Source organism: Gorilla gorilla, chromosome 8 (assembly GCF_029281585.2).
Source record: "Gorilla gorilla gorilla isolate KB3781 chromosome 8, NHGRI_mGorGor1-v2.1_pri, whole genome shotgun sequence".
NCBI classification, from domain to species: domain Eukaryota; kingdom Metazoa; phylum Chordata; class Mammalia; order Primates; family Hominidae; genus Gorilla; species Gorilla gorilla.
The window spans coordinates 128,912,645-128,938,681 of NC_073232.2; the positions used below are offsets into that span (position 1 = coordinate 128,912,645).

A 26,037-nucleotide genomic window follows, 5' to 3' on the forward strand; every position below is an offset into this window, starting at 1 on the left:
TCTCCTGACCTTGTGATCCACCCGCCTCAGCCTCCCAAAGTGCTGGGATTACAGGCGTGAGATAAAACTATACTTAGGTTTTCTTTTTTTTTTTTTTTTGAGACGGAGTCTTACTCTGTTGCCCAGGCTGGAGTGCAGTGGCGTGATCTCGGTTGACTGCAAGCTCCGCCTCCCAGGTTCATGCCATTCTCCTGCCTCAGCCTCCCGAGTAGCTGGGACTATAGGTACCCACCACCACACCCGGCTAATTTTTTTTTTTGCATTTTTAGTAGAGACGGGGTTTCACCGTGTTAGCCAGGATGGTCTCGATCTCCTGACCTTGTGATCCGCGCACCCAGGCCTCCCAAAGTGCTGGGATTACAGGCGTGAGCCGCCGTGCCTGGCCTGTACTTACATTTTCAACTTAAGATGTATGCAGTTTGGTGTATCTAAATTACACACCCATTTAAAACATGGCAGGATGGCACCTGGTTATTCACCTAGGTTCTTCTGTAGCAGTGAAGAAAAGAAAATACCTCCCCTTCTTATCTCCAGGTCAAGGTACAGTCTGTGCAGCTCAGAAACACTTTTAAAACAAGCTATATTATTTCTAAACAAAGTTGTATTTGAACAGTGTTCATGTTCATTTTATTCTCTTTTTTTTTTTGAGACAGAATCTCGCTTTGTCACCTAGGCTGGAGTGCAGTGATGCAATCTCAGCTCACTGCAAACTCTACTTCCCCGGTTCACGCATTCTCCTGCCTCAGCCTCCCAAGAAGCTGGGACTACAGGGGCCTGCCACCACGCCCGGCTAATTTTTTGTATTTTTAGTAGAGATGGGGTTTCACCGTGTTAACCAGGTTGGTCTCGATCTCCTGACCTCGTGATCTGCCCGCCTCAGCCTCCCAAAGTGCTGGGATTACAGGCGTGAGCCACCGCGCCTGGCCTCATTTTATTCTTTGGAGCTTCGTCTGTGAGATTGCCTTCATTTTTGTCCTCTGTCTAGACTCTCTAATAGGGAAGGTAGCCCTCCACCTACCCCACCCCCAAAGTAAGTAAGGTGTCTGTCTTCAAAAACAGTCAGTTCCACTGAGCAGCAAGTCTCCTGACTTCCTAGGCCTGCACAATCTGTCAAGAGCAACAGGACGACACGATGGGTTTGGGGGTTCATGTGTCCAAAGGGATTTTGTTCCAGAGATGCTATGTACGGCATGATGTTTCCCTGTTACCACTTTGGGAACACAATCTCTTGGCAACTAAACCTGTAAACTCAGATTAACAGAGCTCTTTCCCTTCCCAAAGTTGGTTTTCCTTTCCTTGAAGCTTACTTAATAAACATTGCTGCTCCCAGGGTTGAGCTGGTTTTATGTGTTTATGATAAGTTAGGTTCAAAGCGCCCACGTGCAGTGCCTTATCTATCCTGCCCCGGCCTTTCCTCTAAGGAGTCCAAAGGATAAAGCCTGGTTATAAAAGGCCACAGCCAACCTGCTGGACTGTGAGTGGAAGCTCTGGTGCAGCATGGTAAGTCAGGGCCCCATGTGGGCAGGGGATTTGGCAGGGCGGGGGCAGCCCAGGCTACAAGAGGGACGTGGCCCAGAGGCGGGGAAGCCACCACAGTGGAGCCCCTGAGTCCAGGGTCCTAGTGTGCTGCTGTCTAACTCCCTGCGCACTGGGAGGACTCAGCCTCAGGGTCCCCACCTCAAGGGAGAGCCCTGTGGGGCCCGGGTTGCTGGGCGTCTGTTCTACTCACTGTCCTTGTGACCCGGGCTCCTGACCCAGCTGGGTCCTGCCCCTGCCAGCCTCACTGTGCGCATGGGTCTGTGTGTGTCTGTGTTTCCATCCATGTAGATGCTGCCCCCTTGGACCCTCGGCCTTCTCCTGCTGGCCACAGTCAGAGGTGAGGATGCTGTCACCATTCCTTTAGGGAGAAAGTGACATGCCTGGGCTGGCCTTTGGTGAGGCAGCTAGAGGTATATTAATAATTATTATAATGATTATGAAGAGCATTATCGTTACTTGGAGAAAACAATTGTGCCACTCAGAGAGTGTTGACTCTCAGGCAGACACAGGGCAATGTGCTGGACACAGAGTATCTCCGGTAACCCTCCTACTTGGCCACCTTCTTCCTGCAAAGACTCTCACGGCTGGGAGACAAGTGGAGGGTGTGGTGTTCCCACCCAATCCCAATGCCCTTGTCCTTGCCTGCAGACCAAAGTCATGTGGATGTGCCCTCTCCCAAGAAAGCCCAGTCCTGCCAGGCAAGCCTGCCTTTCTGCCATCAAGCCCACGTGTCCTCTTCTCAGAGTCACCGTTTCTGTCTCTCCAGTTTGTTCCCCCCACCTGGTTCTGTCCAGAGGAGATACAGATATTCAAGTTCTACTTATCCTAAAACACAAATCACCTCCGTTTCTTTTGGAGCCCCCTGAGCCCCAGCCTGCTGACTTCCCATCTTCCTACGCCTTCACAGGCGTGCTTCCTCCGGGAGTCTTTCCCTCTCCGTGGGGGCTGCCTCACCTCCTCTCCTGCCAGAACACCTCACTGCCCAATTTGGTCCCCCAAGTCCTGCTGTAGGAGACATGGTCTCCTTGGGTCCCTGTGGGGGCTTTCTTCTGCCTTGTGACTCTTCCCCCTTGTCTTCTCAACCCCGCCAGCCCACTCTTGGCCTCTCCTTCCATCCTGGCCATGAATTAAGGCCAGGCTCCTGATGGCAGAGACCGGGGTGGGTGCCACTGCTCCTCCGGCCATACAACCCCTCTTCATCTCCTTTGCTGACCTGCAGCCTCCTCCTGCCCCAAATGTGGACATTCCCCAAGGCTCACACCAGGCTCTCTCCTCATCTCTCTCCTCCTAGGGCCTTCCTTCTTGCCCAGCTTCCTGGTCTTCCCGAGTTGCAAGAAGCCCTATCAGGGCCAAGCCTCAAGCCTCAAGCCTCACTCTCACTTCCCTGCCCCCAGCCTCCTCAGGCTTTTCTGCTTCTCAGCCCCCTGTACTCAAGTCCCAAAAACACAGGACTGCCTGTGGAAGCACAGCATTGCCACTGCCACCACCACCTCCACTCAACCTCACCAGCTCACACCTTCCAACACTCTCCTGCTCTCCACTTAAGAGAGCCCAGATGTCTTGCATTCGAGCCCCTTCATTTAACCAGCTACCTTTCCCCTGGGGCAAACATTGCTTAAGCCTCCTAGAGTCCACCTCCAAGGGTGCACCCTCTTCCTGGAATGAATTCAACGCCATCAGTATTGCTTCCCTATTAGAGCTCCTCCCTTTCAGGACAGGGTTCATATCTCATTTATCTTTGTGTCCCCTCAAGTTCTAGCTTTATTCCCAGTTAAACTTCTTGGGTTCAAATCCTGCCTCCACCACTAGTTGTGACCTCGGGTAGCTTACCTTGTCTCTCTGTGCCTTGGTTTCCTCAGCAGTAAAATGGAGATAATACTAATTCCATATTTGTGTTTTCAGGCTTAAATGATACTATACCAGTAAAGTACTAACATGGTATCTGGCACATAGTAAACAAATATAAACTATTACGAGTTTTTTTAATGATTCACCAATATTTGGCATCATCAGTACAGGAGTTGAGGAAGTGTAAGAGAAAGGACCCATTATAATCCTTTGGGTTGGAATTATGTCACCCGTAGTGACCATATCCTGTGATCATGTTTATGTCATGGACACAGAAAGTACTCTCGGACTTAGATGTGGTTATTTGGATCATGGATTACATGTATTGAGTCTCTACTACACGTAGTGTGATACACAAGTCCTGTTCTTAAGAAACTTACTTTTTCAAAGAGCAAAAGAGAAAATATGAAACGGCAGAGAGTCACCCTTTCAAAAAAATGTGCATAAAAGGATGACGTGAAGACATGTGAATTGGTGTGGGCACGGCCTATGCTGTGTGTAATAGAGATGTCAAGACAAAGTAGCAACTCTGTGCTACAGAGTTTGTAGGCACTTGATAAATACTCACTATTTGATGCTCACATGTAAAGAGTCAGCTGCAAGTTTCCTGAAAGAGGTGGTTTTAAGGCAGCAGTTTGTATTAGGTTGGTGCAAATGTAACTGTGGTTTTGCCATTGAAAGTAATGGCAAAAACCGCAATTACTTTTGCACCAACCTATGCATCAGCAGTTCCCCAATTTGCCTAATGGTAAGGGGCACTTACTGAATATGTGTTTCCAGGACCCCACCCCAGACCCTCTGAGCCAGAATCTCTGAGGGAGGGACCTATGAATGTGTATGTACAATACACCTGTTCCCCATATTGCCGCCCGCCCCCACCCGCCCTTCCCACCCTCCGACGCCGCAGCCCCCAGGTGATTCTTATCGTCCCAGAGGTTTGGAAAATGTTGATGGCAAAGATAAAGACCAGCACTGGCCTTAGCCAAACCTGGGCTCGGTCCTGCAGAGTTTTCCTGTATGGATATGACGTTGCTTCTTTCCAGAACTTCACACATGTCCTGTTTGTGGCTCACCCTAGGAAAAGAGGTCTGCTACGGACAACTTGGCTGCTTTTCTGATGAAAAACCATGGGCAGGAACCCTTCAGCGACCTATAAAATTACTTCCCTGGTCCCCCGAGGACATTGACACCCGCTTTCTTCTGTACACAAATGAAAATCCAAACAACTTCCAAGTAAGAGCGGGCATGTAAGCGCTGCATGATGGGTATATTTGGGCCACCACAGTGGAGTCTTTGCATGGCTGTCTAGGGCATAAGTCACTGCCTTGGAATTTTCCAGAAACTCCAAGGCATAGAATCCAAGGCGTAGCTCTCAGGATCATAAACACCTGAGTATCTGATGAAATCTACTGATGCCTAACCCAGAAACTTACACATTCACATACACTGGTGCAGAGAACTTCGGGGGCTACCCCAGCGTAAATGCCTTGTTCCCTGGGAGGAAGGGACTGTGAGCAGCATTTATGGAGAAGCCCAGGCCTGGTGTAGCCACCGGAAAGTCTGCCTCGTTTCTACACAGGAGAGTGGAGGGGGAGAAGCCTCTTGGGCATTGGGGGTGGGTGTGGGTGTAAATTCTTCCTGAAGAGCTAGGAGACAGGTAGGGGAGAGGGGACATGTAGCCACAATAGATAAAAGATGAGGTCCTCTGGAGCAACCTCCAGTTTTCAGCAGGTCTGCCCATCAGAAGCAGATCAGACTTGCTCCAGAGTGTCAGAAGTGATCAGGAGACAGTTTCAAGAAAGACATTGCTGAGAATCCAGCAGCACACAGCTCTGGTCCCTGACAGAGTTTAGGGAGCCAGGTGTCTGTCAATAGGTTTCTGAGGTCACCCACTGTGGGACTCTATGTGACAGACCAGCCTTCTTAGTGCCCCCAGCCCAGAGTCGGCTTGGACATGGTTACTGTGCATCTCATCTGTAGGGGTTGGTGGCATCTTCTGGCGTCTCATCTGTAGGGGTTGGTGGCATCTTCTGGCGTCTCATCTGCAGGGGTTGGTGAAAGGGGGTCGAGCAGCCTGTGGCAATTTAGAAGTGCATTCCAAAGTCTCACAGCTCCACTGAACTGAATTTGCTCCCACACTTAAGCTTCTGGTCCAGGGGTTCCTCACCTTTTCTGTGCCAGGAACCTCTCTGGCCACCTGGAAGAAGCCTAAAGGCCCCTTCTTAGGTCAATTTTTTGTTGTTGTTGTTTTTTGTTGGTTTGTTTGTTTTTTGAGACAGAGTCTCGCTCTGTCACCCAGGCTGGAGTGCAGTGGCACGATCTCGGCTCACTGCAAGCTCTGCCTTCTGGGTTCATGCCATTCTCCCGCCTCAGCCTCCTGAGTAGCTGGGACTACAGGTGCCCATTACCACGCCCGGCTAATTTTTTTTTGTAATTTTAGTAGAGACGGGGTTTCACCGTGTTAGCCAGGATGGTCTCGATCTCCTGACCTTGTGATCCGCCTGCCTCAGCCTCCCAAAGTGCTGGTATTACAGGCGTGAGCCACCGTGCCCGGCCAGGTCAATGTTTTTCAATGCAGAAATAAAATATATTGGATTACAAAAGAAACGAATTATATTGCAAAATAATTACCAAAACATTTAAATATATAAATATGTGATATAGTCATATATGTGCTTTTTATATCTCACTAAATGACAAGATCTAGGGGTTGGTCTAATAACTACTATAATTTAAAATATTAATGAGTATAAATGATATTTTTAGATATCTGCAATAATTATATTATGACCTGAAAATACCTGTGACTTCTACCGGGGACAGAGTCACAGGCGTTGCTAATACCACTGTGGTTTATTGTCTAGTTTTGTGATTAACTGAAATGCTAGATATGGATTAAGGATTAATTAAAATAGAAAGTCTGTGAATTTGGACTTTCTGAAATCTATCCACAACCCCAGGTCAGGAGCTCCTTCTAGTCTGACCCAGCTTCGTGGGCATTGAAGCTGTGATATCAATTCTGAAACTGGCTCTAATAGACTCGTGGCTTGGAAAGGGCAACATTCAAATTAATCTTTTTAAATTAAACCAGCTAATCACTGGCACGGAACCAGACACCATTGAGGCTTCAAACTTCCAACTGGACCGCAAGACACGCTTCATCATCCATGGCTTCTTAGACAAGGCGGAGGACAGCTGGCCATCGGACATGTGCAAGGTAGGGCCCTACCACTTGGCCACTCCCTGATGAGACCAGCACCGAACACACAGATTCAAACACTGTACCCTCAGTTTCCCTGAGACTGGGAAAAGAAATACTTCAGAGAGAGATGGGTCCTTTTTAAAACCACCGAGGAAAGCCCAGTTCCAAAGGGCATCCATTACCAAGCTCTCTCTACCTACCAATTTCTAGCCAACAATCTCCTATGAGGCTGAAGACACCCAGAGTTCAGTCAAAAAGTCTAGAGGTGGAGACTGCAGCAAACTGCTGGGCATTTATCCCTGATGACTTATGTAAAACCCCTTTGTGATGTTAAAAAACACTTAAATTTTACCCTCTAAAGCACCACTATCCAATAGAATGTTCTGCAGTGATGAAGGTGTTCTATATATGCACTGTCCAAATCAGAAGCCACTGGCCACGTAAGTTATTCAGCACTTGAAATGTGGCTGGTGCAACCGAGGAGCTGAATTTGACATGTTATTGAGTAGTAGTCTGCTCACACTTGATTTAGTAAGTGGTCTTTTTAACCTGGTTGTGTTCCTAACGATGTGTGAGACCTCAGACACGTCACTCACCCATTCCAGGGTTCAGTTTCCATATCTGTTAAGCGGGTACTAGCATGTCCAGTCCGTAGCACTGCAGTGATGGTGACGTTATGGCAGGTATAAGAATATCAAAGCTCTGGCATGGGCTAGGTGTTTGACAGATGTGAATGCCTATCTCTGGGGTGTGCAATTGGGGGCTGTTTATAAATTGATTTCTCTCCCTTGTTTGTCTTCCCCAGAAAATGTTTGAAGTGGAGAAGGTGAACTGCATCTGTGTGGACTGGAGGAACGGGTCCCGGGCAATGTACACCCAAGCCGTGCAAAACATTCGGGTTGTTGGGGCGGAGACAGCTTTCTTAATACAAGCACTGTCGGTAAAACCCTGCCTGGGCCCTGTCCTGTGGGTAGGGGTCAGAGAGGGGCAGGGAGGTACCACGTGGCACGGAGAGGCAGCCTGGGGACCCGTGGGCATGGGTAGGGGCCAGCAGCTAGTAGCCCAGATTGCAATCAAGAAGGGCCATTCCCAAGATGAAGCTCTGCAACCTTCCTCTTTGCCTGCTGTCCTGAAGACACCTTGCCCTATCACTGTCTAGCTGTGGGGCCTGAGGCAAACTAAGCCTTGGTTTCCCCTTTTGAAATAGACCTTCCTTGCAGGCTGTTCTGCAAGGGTCAGAGAGCAGGCTGGGCTGCCCAGCAGCTCCCAGTGCAGAAGATGAGTTTTCATCCTTCGCCAACCCACGAGGGAAGGCCCTGGACCTTTCTGCAGGATCTATCGGGAGGGGGCGGGGGGAGCCAGAGATAGGGCCCACTCTACCCGTGCTCGCCCAGACAGGCCACACCCCTGGCAGGGACGAGGAAAGGGAGCTGGGGGTGGGGCAGTCCCGGGCGGCAGGCCGTGTGCCTCGCCCGCCCAGGTGGCCTGCAGTTGGCGTGGTGGCCGCTGGTCAGCACTGTTGCCCCGCGCACGAGCCGGCCTGCGGGACTCGCAGGCTGCAAATAGGGAGAGGGGTCGCCCTGCCCCAGGCGGCGTGCTCGAGCCCGGGTCCTGCCCCCATCCCTGGCAGGGCCCGGCGCCCTGCTCTCAGACCAGCGGGTCCCCACGCGGTGCTGTGGGACCTGACACGCTATCCCTCCGCAGACGCAGCTGGGGTACAGCCTTGAGGACGTGCATATCATCGGCCACAGCCTGGGCGCGCACACGGCCGCGGAGGCGGGCAGGAGGCTGGGGGGCCGCGTGGGCAGGATCACAGGTAGGGGTCGCAGGGCCCCGGGCCGGAGTCCCAGGCCCCCGGGTGCGCACCTCGGAAGCCTCGGCCAGCGCCTTTCCGACGGCGAAGGGCGCCCCTGATGGTCCTCCTGGGGACCCGATTTTTTGTGATGACCGGCCTTAAATTTAAAAATAATTTTCCATAATGTGTATTAGAAAATAGATAATTAAAAATAAAAATGCGTTCATTTTTTAAAACAAAGGCTGGGCCACTGGCTCACACCTGTAATCCCAGCACTTTTGTAGGCTGAGGCGAGAGAATCGCTTGAGGCCAGGAGTTCAAGACCAGTTTGGCAACATGGTGAAACCTTTTCTCTACAAAAAATTTTTAAAGTTAGCCAGGGGTGATGGCTCTGCCTGTAGTCCCAGCTACTCGAAAGGCCCAGGTGGGAGGACTGCTTGAGCCTAGGTGTTCCAGGCTGCAGGGAGCTGTGATAGCTCCACTGCACTCCACCCTGGGTAATAAAGGGAGACCGTATCTCAAAAAAAAAAAAAAAAAAAAGAGAAAGGAGGAAAGAAAAGAAAAGAAGGAAAGGAGGCAAGAAAAGAAAGAAAGAAAGAAAGAGAGAGAGAGAGAGAGAGGGAGGGAGGGAGGGGAGGGAAGGAGAAAAGAAGTGAGGCCGGGCGCGGTGGTTCACGCCTGTAATCCCAGCACTTTGGGAGGCCGAGGTGGGTGGATCACGAGGTCAGGAGATCCAGACCATCCTGGCTAACAAGGTGAAACCCTGTCTCTACTAAAAATACAAAAAATTAGCCGGGCGTGGTGGTGGGCACCTGTAGTCCCAGCTACTCGAGAGGCTGAGGCAGGAGAATGGCATGAACTCGGAAGGCGGAGCTTGCAGTGAGCAGAGACCGTGCCACTGCACTCCAGCCTGGGCGACAGAGCGAGACTCCGCCTCAAAAAAAAAAAAAAGAAAGAAAAGAAAAGGAGAAAGATTTAACTAGCACATTAAATCCATGACTTAAGGGCTATTATTTTCAGAGTATGGCAAAGTAAAAGAAAAAATGTGAGATGGTTTTAAAAATTCGTCAGTTCCACGTAATTGTTTGAATGTCTCTACTGTGCCAGGCAAAGACAGAAAATGCAAATGCACACTGAGACCTGCCATATAGAAGGCGCTCAGTAAATACTGAATGTGCGAATGAAGCACTAAACTGAATGCATATAAGGCAAAGACACAAATAACTTTATTTTGTGCAGCCAAATCAGTTTGTAACTTCACCAAACAGTTCACATCAACATTTAATGAGTGTCCCTTTGCCCAAGGCACTGGGTGAAGGATGAGGGGGTATTGGTTTGTGTTTATGTAGAATTTTGCAGTTTGCAAAGTCCCTTCTCTTACATCTTTTCATGAGGGTTTCACAACGACCCTGTAAGGTAGGTGGTTGTCATTATTCCTACTTTCCCGATAAGGATACAGAAGCTCAGAGAGGACAGACATTTGACCTGGAGTAGAACTAGGGCAAGAATACAGGCCACTGGGTGCCCCCTCCTCCCACGCTCTGTTTCTCTCTGAAGATGACCCGGGGACAGCATAATACAAAGTGGATGGAATGGGCTGAGAAAGGAGAGGGGTTAGATTTTCCATTTAACCATGAGGAGGTGGTGTGTGAGCTGGGTTTGGAGGAGAAAGATTTAGATAAAGGAAGAATGTGGGAAAGGGCACAGCAGGCTGGAGAATGGTATGAGCCAAACAAAGGAGTAGATGCATGCAGCTGGGTAAGGCCTGGGGTCTTGCAGTCTCTGAGAGCAGTGGCCAAATGGTAATGTGTGAGGACAAAAAGAAAAAGGGAAAGAAGGGGTGTATGGAGGCTACCCAGATCCTCCACGGAGCCAGGCACTGGGTATTTCTGAATGTTCATCCACAGGCAATGACCCCATTCCCAGCCTTTCTGTCCCAGACTCTCTCTCCCAGGCAGACCAAGAGCTGCAGACCCCAGAACCGTAGCTGCTGGGGTAGGAGGAATCCTCATGCTTAGTCTGCCAGTACTGGCTTTAAATCCCAGTTCTTAAGAGTCCAGCCTGCCTACCTTCTCCCTTTCAGGGCTGGATCCAGCAGAGCCGTGCTTCCAGGATGAACCTGAGGAGGTTCGGTTGGACCCATCCGACGCCATGTTTGTGGATGTGATTCACACAGATTCTTCTCCCATAGTTCCTTCCCTAGGTGAGTTCCTCAATCCCATCTCCTGCTGACCTGTGCTACAGCTAATGACATTGGGTCCAGATATCCCCTCTCACACACACATACACACACAGCAGGGGAGGCCATTCGAAATAGCTACAGGAATGGCTTGGGCAGCAACCAGTCAAAATGGGTACCAGTCCCAAATAAATAGCTAGTTCAATGCCAGTGGAATCAGCATGCAGCCCTGGGTTAAACAAAAACCCTTTTGTAGTCTATGAAATATTGTCAATCAATCTTCAAACTCTGCATCCTTCCCCAATCTACCAGTAACTAATGGGGCAGATGTATTCATTCTTAAAACTTGACCTGTACTTGCAAAATACGAAGTTAATTTTTGAATATTTTTCTTACTTCTTCAGTCAAAGCTTTGGTTACACTTTGTTTTGTTGGTGACTTTATCCCATTATTTAATTCTTCTAAAATCAGTGTTCTTTTTTCAATATTTTCTTACATAGCCACTCATGAAACTTGCCAATAAAGGGTATGTTTTTGATGATGATGATGATGATGCTATCACTTACTTAGTGTTTACCATGTGCTACACTGAACATTTTGCATACATTAGCTTATTAATTCTGTAACACTCTAAAAAGTGGGCTTTATTACCACCATTTCATGGCTGAGGAACTGAGGCTCAATTAGGTTAAGTAATTGACCTGGATCACAAAATCTGTAAGTAAAACCAGGATTTGATCACGGGTTCATATGCTTTGAAAGCCAAAGAGCCTAGCCATATGCTATGGCTCACAATATAACAATATAATGTTATGTAGTCTCCACATAACAATATAATGTTGACATCAAAAGTTTAAAATGAGTAAAGTAATACAAATTGCACCAGTCTTGATAGGTCTACTGGTGCATAATGGTACCAGGGCATATCAATATGGTCCAGGACTCTCCGAGACACACAGATACACATCCAAATGTATGTGTCTCACTCACCCAAAGCTCAGCCTCCCCCTCATCTCACTTCGTCTGCCCTCTCCTCCGTCCTCATCTTGCCAAACACCCATCTTTGAGAACTTTCTGCAGAGCTAGAGGCAGTGGTAGCTGTGATAAAGGGAGAATTTGTCAAAAAAGGGTCTTGCTGTGGCCACACCCTAACTTTGGCACCAGTCACCTCACCGCTCATCTCTGCTTCAAATGTTTTAGGTTTTGGAATGAGCCAAAAGGTGGGCCATCTGGATTTCTTTCCAAATGGAGGAAAGGAAATGCCCGGATGTAAGAAAAATGTCCTTTCAACCATTACTGATCTTGATGAAATATGGGAAGGTATGTAAATTAAAGAAGTAAGACAGCAATTGCTCTGTTTGGGGAGAAAGCAGAATGCATGGTCTGGCCTTCATAATGCTGACATTTGCCACCGTTTATGGAGTGTTGTGAAAATGTGCCAGGCATTTTCACAGCAATGCAATGAGATAGTTACTCTGATTAGTCCCAGTTTGCAGATCCAAAAACTGAGGATCAGAAAAATTACATAACTCAATTGGGTGTGGTGGCTCATGCCTATAATCCCAGCACTTTGGGAGGCTGAGGTAGGCAGATCACTTGAGGTCAGGAGTTCGAGGACAGCCTGGCCAACATCGTGAAACCCATCTCTACTAAAAACACAAAAATTAGTTGAATGTGATGGCATGCGCCTGTAGTCCTAGCTACTCAGGAGGCTAAGACATGAGAGTCACTTGAACCCAGGAGGTGGAGGTTGCGGTGAGCCGAGATAGCACCACTGCACCACCCTGGGTGACGGAGTGAGACTGTCTCAAAATATATAAAAAAAAAAGTGACATAGCTCATTCAAGGCCACTCTCTATCTAAGCCCAGTTTCTAACTATAAAGCCCTGATCTCATGCCCCAGCCTTTGTATCTCCCTGTTGTCAGGATCCTGGGACAGCGGCTTGGCTGGCTTGTTGACTCTGGCTTTGACCACCCATCCTACCTGCAGCACCTGCTCCTTGAAGAACTGCAGGGCATAGGCCAAGATTTGAAGGCCTTGACTTGCTTGCTGGTTGCTGTTGTTGGGTGCTAGAAATGGAAGGGGACTTTGCTGAGAAGAAGACAAAGGAGGGATGTGCTCTGTGGGTTTGGGGTGCACGTGTAGGAGGGGGAGGCCTGGAGGTCTGGGAGACCCATGGTGGCTGCTGGCCAGCTGTGTACATTTCTGTTCATCTGAGAGAGCATGGCCCATGCCCTGCCATTAGGCGACCTCATAGCCCCGTCTGATTTGCTGCCCCTTGCTCTGGCCTTTTTTGATTCCTGTTGCCCCTCCCCTGACACCAGGCTTCACTCTCCTCCCTGAAAAGAGAGGTTTTGGGCCTGTGATAATTTTAGTCTATTTTTCTGAGCTGGGAGTTCCCCAAGACCAAGGACTATGTTTTGCACATTTCAGACACTCCAGTACCCTGCTCAGGGCCTCATCCAAAGCAGGCATGAAATACACTTTTAAATTGAGTTGAGTAGCCTTGTGTGGCATTTTAATATTCCACGTGCTTAATGTCAAAGAGCAGAGTCGATAAAGCGATCGCCAGCATCCACCGGCAAATAAACGGAGCTTTTGCCCTCTCAGGTAACTCCTGGGGAGATGTGGCCATTCCAGGCTCCCTGAAAGCACACCAGAGTCACAATAATAGCTGCCCCCTCCCACAAACGATGAGCAAGGCACACATAATAGGAACGAGCCCAGGTTTAATTAGAGAAGCAATGTCGAGTGAACAAGCCCATGAGCACTGGAGTGTGTTTCTATTGTGTCAAGCTCCGAGTCATCCAGGCAGTGGGCACTGAGGAATAATTAAATCCACTTTCTCCTCCATTATGGGGTCCCAGGGCAGCAATTTTGGATGAAAGAAACAATTAAGTTTGAAACAGGTTCTGTTGTCCAGTGATGAGCACCAGCTTGGGCACAGGGCACGTGGCTTCAGCTGGAAGTCGCTGGGCCGAGGGCCGGGAGCCGTGGAGAACGAAGCCACCCTGGGCACAAAGGGAAGTGTTCCTTTCTCAGTGGGTGGCGATAAAGCCCCGCAGACCCCCCAGGAGTGGTCCTCAGGTGTGCCAGGGTCACTGTGCATTTCTCCATGGGAAGTTTTCTACCAAGGGGCCAGAGAAATGAAAAAAACACCTTTCCGGACTTTTTCTAAAGAAAAGGATGATAAATAAAATGCAGTAAGAGAGTGGCCAGAGGCCATGGCCACCTTGCCATCACCGCTTTTACCTTGTGCCCTGCATAGCAAAAAGGAAGAATCAAAAAGCCTGGTTGTTGGGGAAGGCCTGCCCGGTATGTCAGGGGTCCTCACAGGGATAGGATGCGGTCTGTAGCAGCATTGGATGGGCCGGCATGGTAACTGTTTTTAAGATGGGGATGCGCTGCCTTCACTCACGCACGCAAAGGTTTTCAGGTAGAAGTGGAGATCCTGGCTTCTTATGAAAAAATCAGAGGACCAGGCGATTTGGGGCTTTGAACATGTGACACCTGGCTAGTCTGTGTAGGGTTAGAGGGGCCCTTTTTACAGCTATTGCTATCTTCTCTTTGTCTCTCTCTCTCTCTGTATGTATGTGTATATATACATATATATACGTATATATATATACGTATATATGTGTGTATATATATACACACACTACATATATATCATAGCGTATGTGTGTATATATACTATATATATATACACACACACGTATACCTTCTCTATGTCTCTCTCCTCTGTCTCTGCATCTCTCCTCTGTCTGTCTATCTATCCTCTCTCTCTGTCTTTCTGAATCTCTCTTTCTCATCACTATCTCTTTTTGTGTTTCTTTTTCTCTCTCCATTTCTCTCTCTGTCTCTGTCTCTCTGTCTCCCCCTCCACCGGCTCTCTGTCCCTCTCTGACTCTGTCTCTCTCTCCCCCCACCAACTCTCTGTCTCTCTCTGACGCTCTCTCTTTCTCTCCCCCTCAACTCTCTCTGTCTCTCTCTGACTCTCTGTCTCTGTCTCTCTCTCTTCCCTTACCGACTCTCTGTCTCTCTCTCCCCCCACCGACTCTCTGTCTCTGACTCTCTCTCTCTCCGCCGACCAACTGCCTCTGTCTGCGTCTCTCTATCACTTTCTCTCTCTCTCTCTCTCTCTCTCTCCCCCACCACCCCACCCTATTCCCGGGCCCCAGCCCTCTTCATTCATTTGTGTTACATGCCTGGCGTCTGGAAGAGTGGACAAAGGTGCCTGTCAGGACATGTCACTCCTCCACAGTCACCTAGCCCTGAGTAGGTCCCTGCTTAGCAAATGCCCCAAGATATTCAGGAGCCGACACCCATCGGTGAAATGTGCAGGTGATTCTTCCTTAGTCAGAATGAGTTGTTCACACTTAAAAGTGAAAGGCCTCCTTTGAGCTCCCGGGACCTTTGTTTTTTTCAGGAATTAGTGGCTTTGTGTCTTGCAATCACCTAAGAAGCTTCGAGTATTACTCCAGCAGCATCCTCAACCCTGATGGCTTCCTGGGCTATCCCTGTGCCTCCTACGATGAGTTTCAGGAGGTAGGTTACCCCAGGAGGCTGAGGAAGATGTTGCTGGCCCTGTTTGGGGTGTTTTTGTGTTCCTGTGGCTTAGAACAGAACAAAGAGATGTAACTCTGCAACTAATGCAGGGAGGTAGTGGAAATTCTGCCCCTCACAAAGCCATCTTCCCGCAGGCAGCAGGGTGGGCTGGACAGGGAAGGCACAGACCTGACTGTGTTGGGCCCTTACTAGGATCCCCAGTTGTTCATTTAGAAAAATTTCCAATTTGCAAAGAAGGTGAAAGAAGAATAATGATGAATACTGTACACCTATCACTTAGATGCACCAATTGCTAACATTTTATATATGTGTGTGTATGTATACTTTTTCTAAATTATGTGAAAGTAAATTAAAGACATTATGACATGTTACTTATAAAAACTTTATCCTCCATCTCTTAAAAACAAGATCCTTCTCCTATAGAATAACATTCAAGAAATGTATCTTTGATACACTAATATTTTCTAATATATAGTACATATTCAAGCTTCTCCAGTTATCTAAATAATGCCCTCTAGAGCTGTATCTGTTTGCCTGCCTTCTTTCTTTCCTCCCCTTCTTCTTTTTTTTTTTTTTTGCATTGCAATTATTTTGTTGTCTCTTTAGTCTCCTTTAGTCAAGAACAGCTTCCCATTTTTTCTTGGTCTTTGAAGACTTGCCAGTTATGAGGCTTTCAGACCAGGTATTTGGCAGGATATCCCACTCTCTGAAATTGTTTGATTTTTTAGGCGGTGCTTCAGTGAGTAATAGCAGGTCCTTCTCAGTGTATTACAACTAAAGACATTCATTTAATGTTCACTCATTATTTGATGACATAAATTCATTCATTATTTGATGACTTAAACTTTAATTACTTGGTTAAGATGTTTAAACTCATATTTTGTCCTTTCAAAACTAATTTTAACCTTGACATTCTTGGGTTGAACTGAGGTCAAAAGGACATCGTATTTGATCTCCAAGGTCTGTGAGTGTTCAGTGAGAAGCCTTCACTGTGCTAGTTCTTGTTGGGTCATGGATAACAACATGGCCTCCAGTACTTGTCTGATTCCTTCCAAATCACAAAACAGCGCTACACATCATGCATTTTGGATGTGGCATGAGGTCAAAGAGCAGAGGACAATGACACTGTGGCATAAAGCAATCAAATCCCTGATTCAAAGACAGCAAATTGCCTCCTCTGCGCCTAATTAAAGAACTATCATTTGAGAAGCAACAAACAAGAATCAACAAGTCTGGAGAAATAATTCACATTAAAGTGAAAATGCTCCTGGACCTTCCCTTCCTCACTTCTTTTGAAATAACTTGCCATCTCGCCCACTTCTCCCTACATATATTGTATTTCATACCCCATTCATATTTTAATTTTACTGCTTCCTGGATATGACTTGTTTTCCCAACTATATTCCAAGTTTTCGAGGCACTTATTTGGATACTCTGCAGGGCCTAGCACAGTTCTATGCACAATTCCAAGGGTGGAAGTATGGATGCATGGGTGCATGGGTAGATAGATGCAGGAATGCATGAGTCAGTGGGTAGATGAGAGAATGGAGGGACACATGGATGCATGGGTGCATGGGTAGATAGATGCAGGAATGGATGGATTAGTGGATAGGTATCAGAATGGATGGATGGGTAGATGAAAGGATGGATAAGGGATGGATGCGTAGATGGATGGTTGCATAGGTAAATGAAAGGTGGATGGTTGGGTGGGTGATGGGTAGATAGGTAGATAGACATAGGAAGGAAGCTGAATTGATTGACTAACAGACAGATTATGTTTTTTTTTTCCACTAGAGTAAGTGTTTCCCTTGTCCAGCTGAAGGATGCCCCAAAATGGGGCACTATGCTGACCAATTTAAGGGGAAAACCAGTGCTGTGGAACAAACCTTTTTCCTGAACACAGGAGAGAGTGGTAACTTTACTAGTAAGTTTCCATTTTACTCACTTCAAATTCTTGCAAATAATTTTCAAAAGTGTGCCAACCTTATTAGTCAGTATCCTTGGTAACAATGGATAGAAACTTAACTACAACAAGCTTAAGTTGTAATGAAAGGACAGTGAAATGGAATTTGTGTTGGGTCTCACCCCTTTAACCAATACTCCTGACCAGCAGAGAAAAGTACAATGATTGGCCCAGGCTGGGTCACATGTTCACCCACCCCTGTTGCTGGAAGGATGCATCTATTAACAGAAGAGGGCAAAGTGAAAGTCACTGTAAGTCAAGAAGTCAGTGCAGTAATGACTAGCTATTATATTAGTCCTCCTACATACACACACTTTGTGGTGGTGTCATTTTGCCCTGCTTCTTATTTTAAAAGTACAAGATAGTAAAATTATCAAGACTCATTTACTGTGAATAATAGCATATAATGGCTGGAAAGGAGAGCAGTTATTTTCTAAGGGAGTTTCAAATTTAAAAATTTATATCAGCACTTTACAAAACACTTTTCACATACAGTATTTCCTGTAATCCTCAAAATATTTATCATAAAAGATAACAGTTTGGCAGAATCTATAAAATCTTATATGCACATTCCTTTAACCCAGTAACTTCACTTCTCAGAATGTACCATAGAGAAATACTTGCGTGTGTGCATAAGATGATGTGATCAAGGATGCTCGCTCTTTATTTTTAAGAGCGAAAGATTGAGGGGAAAACCTAAATGTCCTCCAGTTGGTAAATGACTAAATACTATAGATTAAATACCACATGTAACCATTAAAAAGAAGGTTATACCTCTGTGTACTGAAGAGAGAAAACCTCTAAGGTGTATTTAGTAAGAAGGCAAGTGACAAAACAACATGCAACACACCCATTGTCTTCATTGGTTCAGACTGCTGTAACGTAGTACCATAGACTGGGTGGCTTATAAATAGTAGAAATGTATTTCTCACAGTTCTGGAGGATGGAAATCTGAGACCAGGGTGCCAGCATGATCAGGTTCTGCTGCACATTGCTGTCTTCTTGCTGTATACTCCCACGTGGTGGAAAGAGGAAAAGAGCGCTCTCTGTGGTCTCTTTCATGAGGTTACTGATCCCATTCATGTGGGCTCTTACCCACATGAATTCAGTCCATTGTACCATGTATCAGTCAAAATACACATGTGCAGTATCAGCTACCCTTCATTCATCCAAGAGCACATACCTTGCTGTGTTCATAAGGGACTGTGCTGAACTATAATATTTACTGACCCCTGAGTCCCTTGCTCCCACCTAGAACCTAATGTACCCTTAATTCCTGGGCCCCAGGAATTCAATTAAGTCATAGTCCTATTGCCTCTCACCCCTGGAGGATTCAGAGCTTGGAACAATAATATTTTCATAGATCATTTTTTCAATAAGATGAGTTCATTAAATGGGTTGTATTTCTTTGGACAGGTTGGAGATATAAGGTATCAGTCACACTTTCTGGAAAAGAGAAAGTGAATGGGTACATCAAGATTGCTTTGTATGGAAGTAATGAAAACTCAAAACAATATGAGATTTTCAAGTAAGTTCAATAGTAATGTGAAATGATCACACTTTCCATAATAGATTATTCAAAATTGATTGAGTATAAAGTGCTTTATAAATCTAGGCATCTATTATACAGAACCACTGAATCCTAGAATGTCAGAGCTGGAAGAAAGTCTCAATGTCTAGTTCAATCGTCCCATTTTACATATGAGAAGAGTGAGGCCCAGAGAGAGGGAACTCACTATTTAAAATGAATCATGTGCTAACTCCTTTTGGAATGTCAGTCACCTGACTAGATTGTTTTTTCTTTTTTTGTTATTTTATTTTATTTTAGATTCAGGGGGTGCATGTGCAGATTCATTACATGGGTATATTGTGTAATGGTGAGGTTTGGACTTCTAGTGAACCTATTACCCAAACGGTGAACATTGAACCCAATGGATAAATTTTATCCCTTATCCCCATCCCAACCTCTCTCCTTTTGGAGTTCCCAGTGTCTATTCTTTCCAGTTTTATGTCCATATGTACCCATTGTTTATAAGTGAGAACATGCAGTATTTGATTTTCTGCTTATGAGTTATTTCGCTGAAGATAATGGCCTTCAGCTTCATCCATGTAGCTACAAAAGACATGATTTCATTCTTTTTTATGGCTGCATAGTATTTTATGTTGTCTATATGCCAAATTTTATTTATCCAATCAACCACTGATGGACACTTAGGTTGATTCCATGACTTTGCTATTGTGAATATTGCTGTGATCAACATACAAGTGGAGGTATTTTTCTGATAAACTTCCTTTTCATTTGGGTAGATACCCAGTAGTGCAATTGCTGGGTCAAAATGAAGTTCTATTTTTCTATCAAGGTATTTGAGAAATCTTCATACTGTTTTCCATAGGGGTTGAGCTAACTGACATCCCTACCAACAGTGTATAAGCATTCCCTTTTCTCCATATCCTTGCCAACATCTGTTATTTTTTTTTGACTTTTTAATAATAGTCATTCTGACTGGTATGAGATTGTATCTCACTGTGGTTTTAATTTGCATTTCTCTAATGATTAGTGATGTTGAGAATTTTTTTATATGTTTGCTTGATGTTTGTATGTCTTTTGAGAAGTTCTTTGCCCACTTTTTAATGGGGTTATTAGTTTTTTTCTTGTTGATTTAAGTTCCTTATAGATTCTAGATATTAATCTTTTGTCAGATGCAGTTTGTAATATTTTCTCCCACTCTGTAGGTTGTCTGTATACTCTGTTGATTGCTTCTTTTAATGTGCAGAAGATCTTTAATTTAATTCAGTCCCATTTGTCTATTCTTGTTTTTGCTTCATTTGCTTTGAGGTCTTAGTCATAACTTCTTTCTTTCTTTCTTTCTTTCTTTCTTTTTTTTTTTTTTTTGAGATGGAGTTTCACTCTTGTTGCCCAGGCTGGAGTGCAATGGCAAGATCTCGGCTCACTGCAACTTCTGCCTCCTGGGTACAAGCAATTCTCCTGCCTCAGCCTCCCACATAGCTGGGATTACAGGCACGCGCCACCATGCCTGGCTAATTTTTTTGTATTTTCAGCAGAGATGGGGTTTCACCATGTTGGCCAGGCTGGTCTCAAACTCCTTTCCTCAGGTGATCCACCCGCCTCACCTAAGCTAATGTACAGGATAGTTTTATCCTATGTTTTCTTCTAGAATTTTTATAGTTTCAGGTCTCACATTTAAGTCTTTCATCCATCTTGAGTTAATTTTTGCATATGGTGAAGAATAGGGGTCCAGTTTTATTCTTCTGCCTATGGCTAACCAGTTATCCTAGCACCATTTATTGAATAGGTTTATTCAATAACCCTTTCCTCATTGTTTATTCTTGTTGACTTTGTCAAAGATCAGTTAGCTGTAGATATATGGCTTTATTTCTGGGCTTTCTATTCTGTTCCAATGATATATGTGTCTATTTTTGTACCAGTACCATGCTGTTTGGGTTAGTGTAGCCTTGTAGTATAGTTTGAAGTCAGGTAATGTTATACCACTGGCTTTGTTCTTTTTGCTTAGATTGCTTTGGTTATTGGGGCTCTTTCTTATTCATATTCTAAAATATGAATTTTAGAATTGTTTTTTCTAATTCTGTAAAAAATGACATTGTTAATCTGATAGGAATTGTGTTGAATCTGTAGATCACTTTAATGATATTGATTCTTCCTGTCCATGAGCATGGGATGTCTTTCCATTTGTTTGTGTCATCTACAATTTCTTTCATCAGTTTGTTTATCGTGCTCCCTGTAGAGTTCATTTGCCTCCTTGACTAAATGTATTCCTAGGTATATTTTGTGTGTATGGCCATTGTATATGAGATTGAGTTCTTGATTTGGTTCTCACCTTGAGCATTTTTGGTGTATAGAAATGCAATTGATTTTTGTGCAATAATTTGTATTCTGAAACTACTAAAGTGATTTATCAGGCCTAGCAGACTTTTGGGGGAATTGTTAGGATTTTCTAGATATAAAATCATGTCATCAGTAAACAGAGATAAGTAGACTTCTTCTTTTCCAATTGGATGCCTTTTATTTCTTTCTCTTGCCTGATTGCTCTGGCTAGAACTTACAGTACTGTGTTGAATAGGAGTAATGAGAGTGGACATCCTTGTCTAGTCCCAGTTCTTAGGGTGAATGCTTTCAACTTTTCTCCCTTCGATATAGGGTTAGCTGTGGGATTGTCATATATGGCTTTTATTATTTTGAGGTATGTTTCTTTGATGTCTAGTTAGTTGAGGGCTTTTTATCATGAAGGGACATTAGATTTTATTAAAAGCTTTTTCTGCATCTATTGAGATTATTATATGTTTTTTGTTTTTGATTCTGTTTATATGTTGAATCACATTTGTTGATTTGCATATGTAGAACCACCCTTGCATTCCTGGAACAAAACCCACTTCATTGTGATGAATTATCTTTTTAACATGCTGTTGGATTTGGTTTGCTTATATTTTGTTGGGGATTTTTGTGTCTGTGTTCATCAGGGATATTGCCTATACTTTTCTTTCTGACTTGGGTTTTGTAAATATCAAAATCTCTTCAGGCAAGGCACATCTGTATGGCACATACCCAACACACACCCCATCCTCACACACATAGGTACACATATGAAGCCTGTGGCCATCTCATCCATGCTGTGTGGCCTCAGCATCTGGCTTTTGCTGGGCATGTAAGGTGCTTGGTAAATATGTGTTAGATGAATGCATAACCTGTACAATAAAGTTAGGTTCTGTTTTTGCACTTTTACATAAAAATGTTTGTGTTGAATTAAATGTCCTTGACAAATTCCTGTAATACACATGAGATGCTAACAAATGGCATCTGCTGAACCACATGCATCTTTAAGCGTAAGACATTGCCCCAAATAGTCCTGTAACAAACTTAGAGCATTAATATGCCACCCCAAATATTCGACTTAGCTGTAGGTAAAAACTAAAACAGTGGAAATCTGGAGTCCAGTATTTTTAAAAGGTGTGTTCTGCACAAATACTTTTATGTTATGGCAGCCCCTGGATGTGTATGAAGCCATCCAAGGTGTTTGCAGAAAACCAACAACAGCAACTATTGTTTAGAGAAGTGATAGATCGCAATCATGTTATGTATTCATATATCCAGCTGATATAACATTTTATGTCTATATTTTCAGAGGATCCCTCAAACCAGATGCAAGTCACACCTGTGCTATTGATGTGGATTTTAATGTTGGAAAAATACAGAAAGTTAATTTCCTCTGGAACAAACGTGGGATAAATCTATCTGAGCCCAAACTGGGGGCTTCCCAAATCACAGTGCAAAGTGGTGAAGATGGGACTGAGTATGTATTTTTTATTGCATCTAAGTTTGGTTATTTATATTTACATATTGATCTATCTGTCTAGGCGTTCATTCATCCAATTGCCCACCTACTCATCTATGTACCCATCTACTCATCCATTAATCTACCCATCTATCTATTTCTCTATCCTTTTAACCACTTAGCCACTTACCCATTCACTTATTCCTCTACCCATCCACCCAGACACCTATCTCATCATTCTTCTGGCCCTCTGGCCATTATTTGATCTTCCCTCCATCCATTCATCTTCCCAGCTATTTATCTCAACTCTCCATCCATCCATCTGATTTACTTTGAAAAACCAAACATTGTTTTCCTTAGGCAAAATTCAACTTGGCACGGGCAAGGCAATGATTGTAGGCACAGATTCAAGAAACGGGCAAATACGAATGACTATTTTATCTCAAACAATAAGGAAAACAGTTGGGAAGCACATAGGGGAAATCTCTGAGTTAATTCCAGTTGATGTGCAGTTATTAATGTAAACAGGTTTGTTTGGAGACTATAGCATTAGAGGGATACACACTGTGTTGGGAATCTGGCTCATAGTGGCAAGTTCTTCCATTCTGAGAGAATAGAATCCTACTTAGTAGGCATTGGGAGAGAACATAACTGTTTTTAAAATATGGAAAGAATGACACCTCAAAAGAGGATAATTCAAAAACAATGGGATATTAGAGGATAAAGGAAACATAAATGTTGACTCTCAACTGATCTTGTTTTAAGATGAGGAAGTAAGATTTGGAAAGTCAAGTAACTTGTCTACAGTCATGTAGGGAATCTAAAGGGAAAAATATTGAACTTCAGAATGTTTTCAAAACACACACCAAGACTTATCTCAGCTGGAAGACTCAACTTTGCTGGCTGTAAAAGTGGCAATAATCCCAATTACTCAGTATATTATTGGAAGGATCAGATGTCACAGTCAGCGTGCCATCACTTTGTGTACAGTAGACCCCCTTACCTGGGGAGATGGGTGATATAATCCAAGACCCCAGTTGGATGCCTCAAACCTCAAATAGTACCAATCCTACATATACTATGTTTTTTTTTCCTATTCATACATACTATATGAATAGGAAATATGCTGGACAAAGGGACACTTCATGTCCTGGGTGGGACAGAGCTGAACAGAGCAAGATTTTATCATGCTACTCAAAATGATGTGTAATTTAAGCTTATGAATTGTTTGTTTCTAAAATTTCCCATTTCCTATTTTGGGACCTCAGTTGACCATGGGTAACTGAAACCATGGAAAGCAAAACTGCAGATAATGGGGGGCTACTATGCTCAGTTGTAAGGCACAACAAGGACTGGGACCCAGGTCTTCTGACAGCCCCTCCAGTGTTCTTTCCACTGTGCCCATCAACTCAGCCAGCTCGATGTGAAACTGAGAAGTCCGTATGGTCTGGTAGTGCAATGCAATGTGAAAATGTCTGGATTTCTCAGTATTTAAGTGGGGGTGGAGTTCCTGTTTTAAGTACAATATAGAACACATGCTGTATAATCCAAACACCAGAGTCCCCAGCCCACATGAGGGCTCTCTCACCAAGAAGCTACATTCTGAAGCTAACCCGGAGGGAAGGCCAGTTGGCCACACTGTTCCCCTTGCATCAAAGTCACCTGCAAGAGAAGGAAGAGGCCAGAAGTGGCCAGCTTCTCATGCTTGGTGCTTGCTCCAACCTGACTTAGTTAGTTTCTCACGATTAATAACCCTCCAGGATCTTTTTTATTTTTAAGCAATTTTATTGAAACATAATTCCCATAAAACACAATTCACCCATTTAAAGTGTGCAATTCAATGGCTTTTAGAATATTCACAGAGTTGTGCAACTATCACCACAATGTTAAAATCTTTTCATCACCCTAAAAAGAAACCCCAGACCCATTAGCCATCATCCCTCCACCCGCACATCCCTTTTTCTCAGCCCTAGGCATCCACTAATCTACTTTGCATCTCTGTAGGTTTTCTTATTCTGGATATTTCATGTAAATGGAGTCATACAGTATATAGTCCTTCATGACTGGCTTCTTTCATTTAGCATAATGTTTTCAAGGTTCATCCACGTAGCATGTATCAGTACTGCATTCTTTTTTACTGTCAAATAATATTCTATTATATGACTATGCCACATTTTATTTATTCATTTATCAGTTGGTCATTTGGGTTGTCTCTACTTGGGGGCTATTATGAATAATGCTGCCATGAACATTATGTACAAGATTTTGTTTTCATCCTCTTGGGTATATACCTGGGAGTGGAACTGCTTGGCCATATGATAACTCTGTTTAACCTTTAGAGGAATTGCCAAACTGTTTCCAAAGTGGCTGCCACATTTTACATTCCCAGAGCAGTGTATGAGGGGCCCTCTCTGATTTTAATTTGACAGAGAAAGTCCCCTCTGAGCTGGCTGGGGCACTCTTGGTCCCTGGAACTCATTGCTAGACCCAAAGAGGCAGTCCCATCAGAGTCCCCTCAGTTTTGCAGTTTGCAAAGCTTCAGTTTGACATGGCTGATTCACTTTCCACCCATTCAGAGCCCACATGGGGAGAGGAGTGCTCTTTGAGCAGGTTTTGTTAGTAAGAATTACCTGGACTCTGTCTGGTAAAGCAGAACTTTTCGGTCAAGGGGAGCCGAATCCAGGGGGTTGCCCAAATGCTGTTTACTCACCTGAAGTCACATTTCCACAAGCAAAAGAGCCTCATGCTGACAATCTTTTCCTCCACAGGTATAATTTTTGTAGCAGCGACACTGTGGAAGAAAACGTCTTGCAATCTCTTTACCCTTGTTAAAAACGTGGTGCGGCTATTGCGGTAATAAAATCTTTGATGCACTCAGTTTGAGGGTGAGCTGTTAGTTTGACATTCTCTACTTTCTGGGTTCACATTGCAGAAATGATTTGGGGGATTGGAGCCAAGTTTGCCACAGGTGATGCCTGGAACTTCTCACCCACTTACCTCTGCCACCATCTCTCTCTTTCCAGGTATTTTAGGTGGCCCATTCTAGCGGATTTTATTTCCTTAGACAATGAACTTCTGTCCTATTTGTAAAGGTCATTGTTGCTCTCACTTGCTGCCCAACCAGCTTTTAACATCCTAGGGACACAAGGTAGACACCACATAAGCATTCAGAAAATACAAAGAGAAGAAAAGCAAAAAAGGAGAATGAAACAAAAATCCCGAGATATTGCCGCATTTTGTGGCAGGTGTAACTCCAAACTCTGATGATTTTGATTAAAATCCACCTGCGGCATGGAGATGCAGGGCTTTTTTAAAAAAAAAAGTTAATGCATGCACATGTTACAAAATTCAAATGATACAGAAAAGTATTCTTATGAAAGGTGAATCTCTTTCCCCCTTGCCTTCAAGTCTCTCAGTTCTTCTTCCTAGAGACAACCTGGGTTTTTTCAAGAAATAGTCCATATATCCTTATGGATATATCTATTTTACACACTCAACCCTGCCACACCCTTTTTATCTAAGCACAGATGATAGAATACTGTACACACTGTCCCACATCTTGCATTTTTCACTAACAATAAGTTGCATATTCATCTCTAATGGTACAGGAAGAGTTTCTCCATTCTTCATAT

General features: G+C 44.5%; 1 protein-coding gene across 1 annotated transcript; it reads left to right on the top strand.

Moving 5' to 3' along the window:
* The first annotated feature begins 1,474 nt into the window (after window positions 1–1,474).
* Window positions 1,475–25,281, top strand: LOC101131035 (pancreatic lipase-related protein 2). The gene is made up of 13 exons (XM_019034462.3): window positions 1,475–1,500; window positions 1,828–1,876; window positions 4,466–4,620; window positions 6,479–6,604; window positions 7,395–7,529; window positions 8,294–8,405; window positions 10,468–10,587; window positions 11,764–11,883; window positions 14,994–15,112; window positions 16,928–17,057; window positions 18,513–18,624; window positions 22,256–22,423; window positions 25,174–25,281. Exons 1-13 carry the CDS (start codon window positions 1,498–1,500, stop codon window positions 25,235–25,237), a joined length of 1,413 nt encoding a protein of 470 aa, XP_018890007.1. The 5' UTR covers window positions 1,475–1,497; the 3' UTR covers window positions 25,238–25,281.
* Window positions 25,282–26,037: the final 756 nt, after the last annotated feature.

What these genes read in the sequence shown, in the direction of transcription:
- LOC101131035 (XM_019034462.3), top strand. An exon ending in AAAATCCAAACAACTTCCAA is followed by an intron (nt 4,621 to 6,478) that starts GTAAGAGCGGGC and finishes AAATTAAACCAG; the next exon opens with CTAATCACTGGCACGGAACC. An exon ending in TCTTGATGAAATATGGGAAG is followed by an intron (nt 11,884 to 14,993) that starts GTATGTAAATTA and finishes TGTTTTTTTCAG; the next exon opens with GAATTAGTGGCTTTGTGTCT.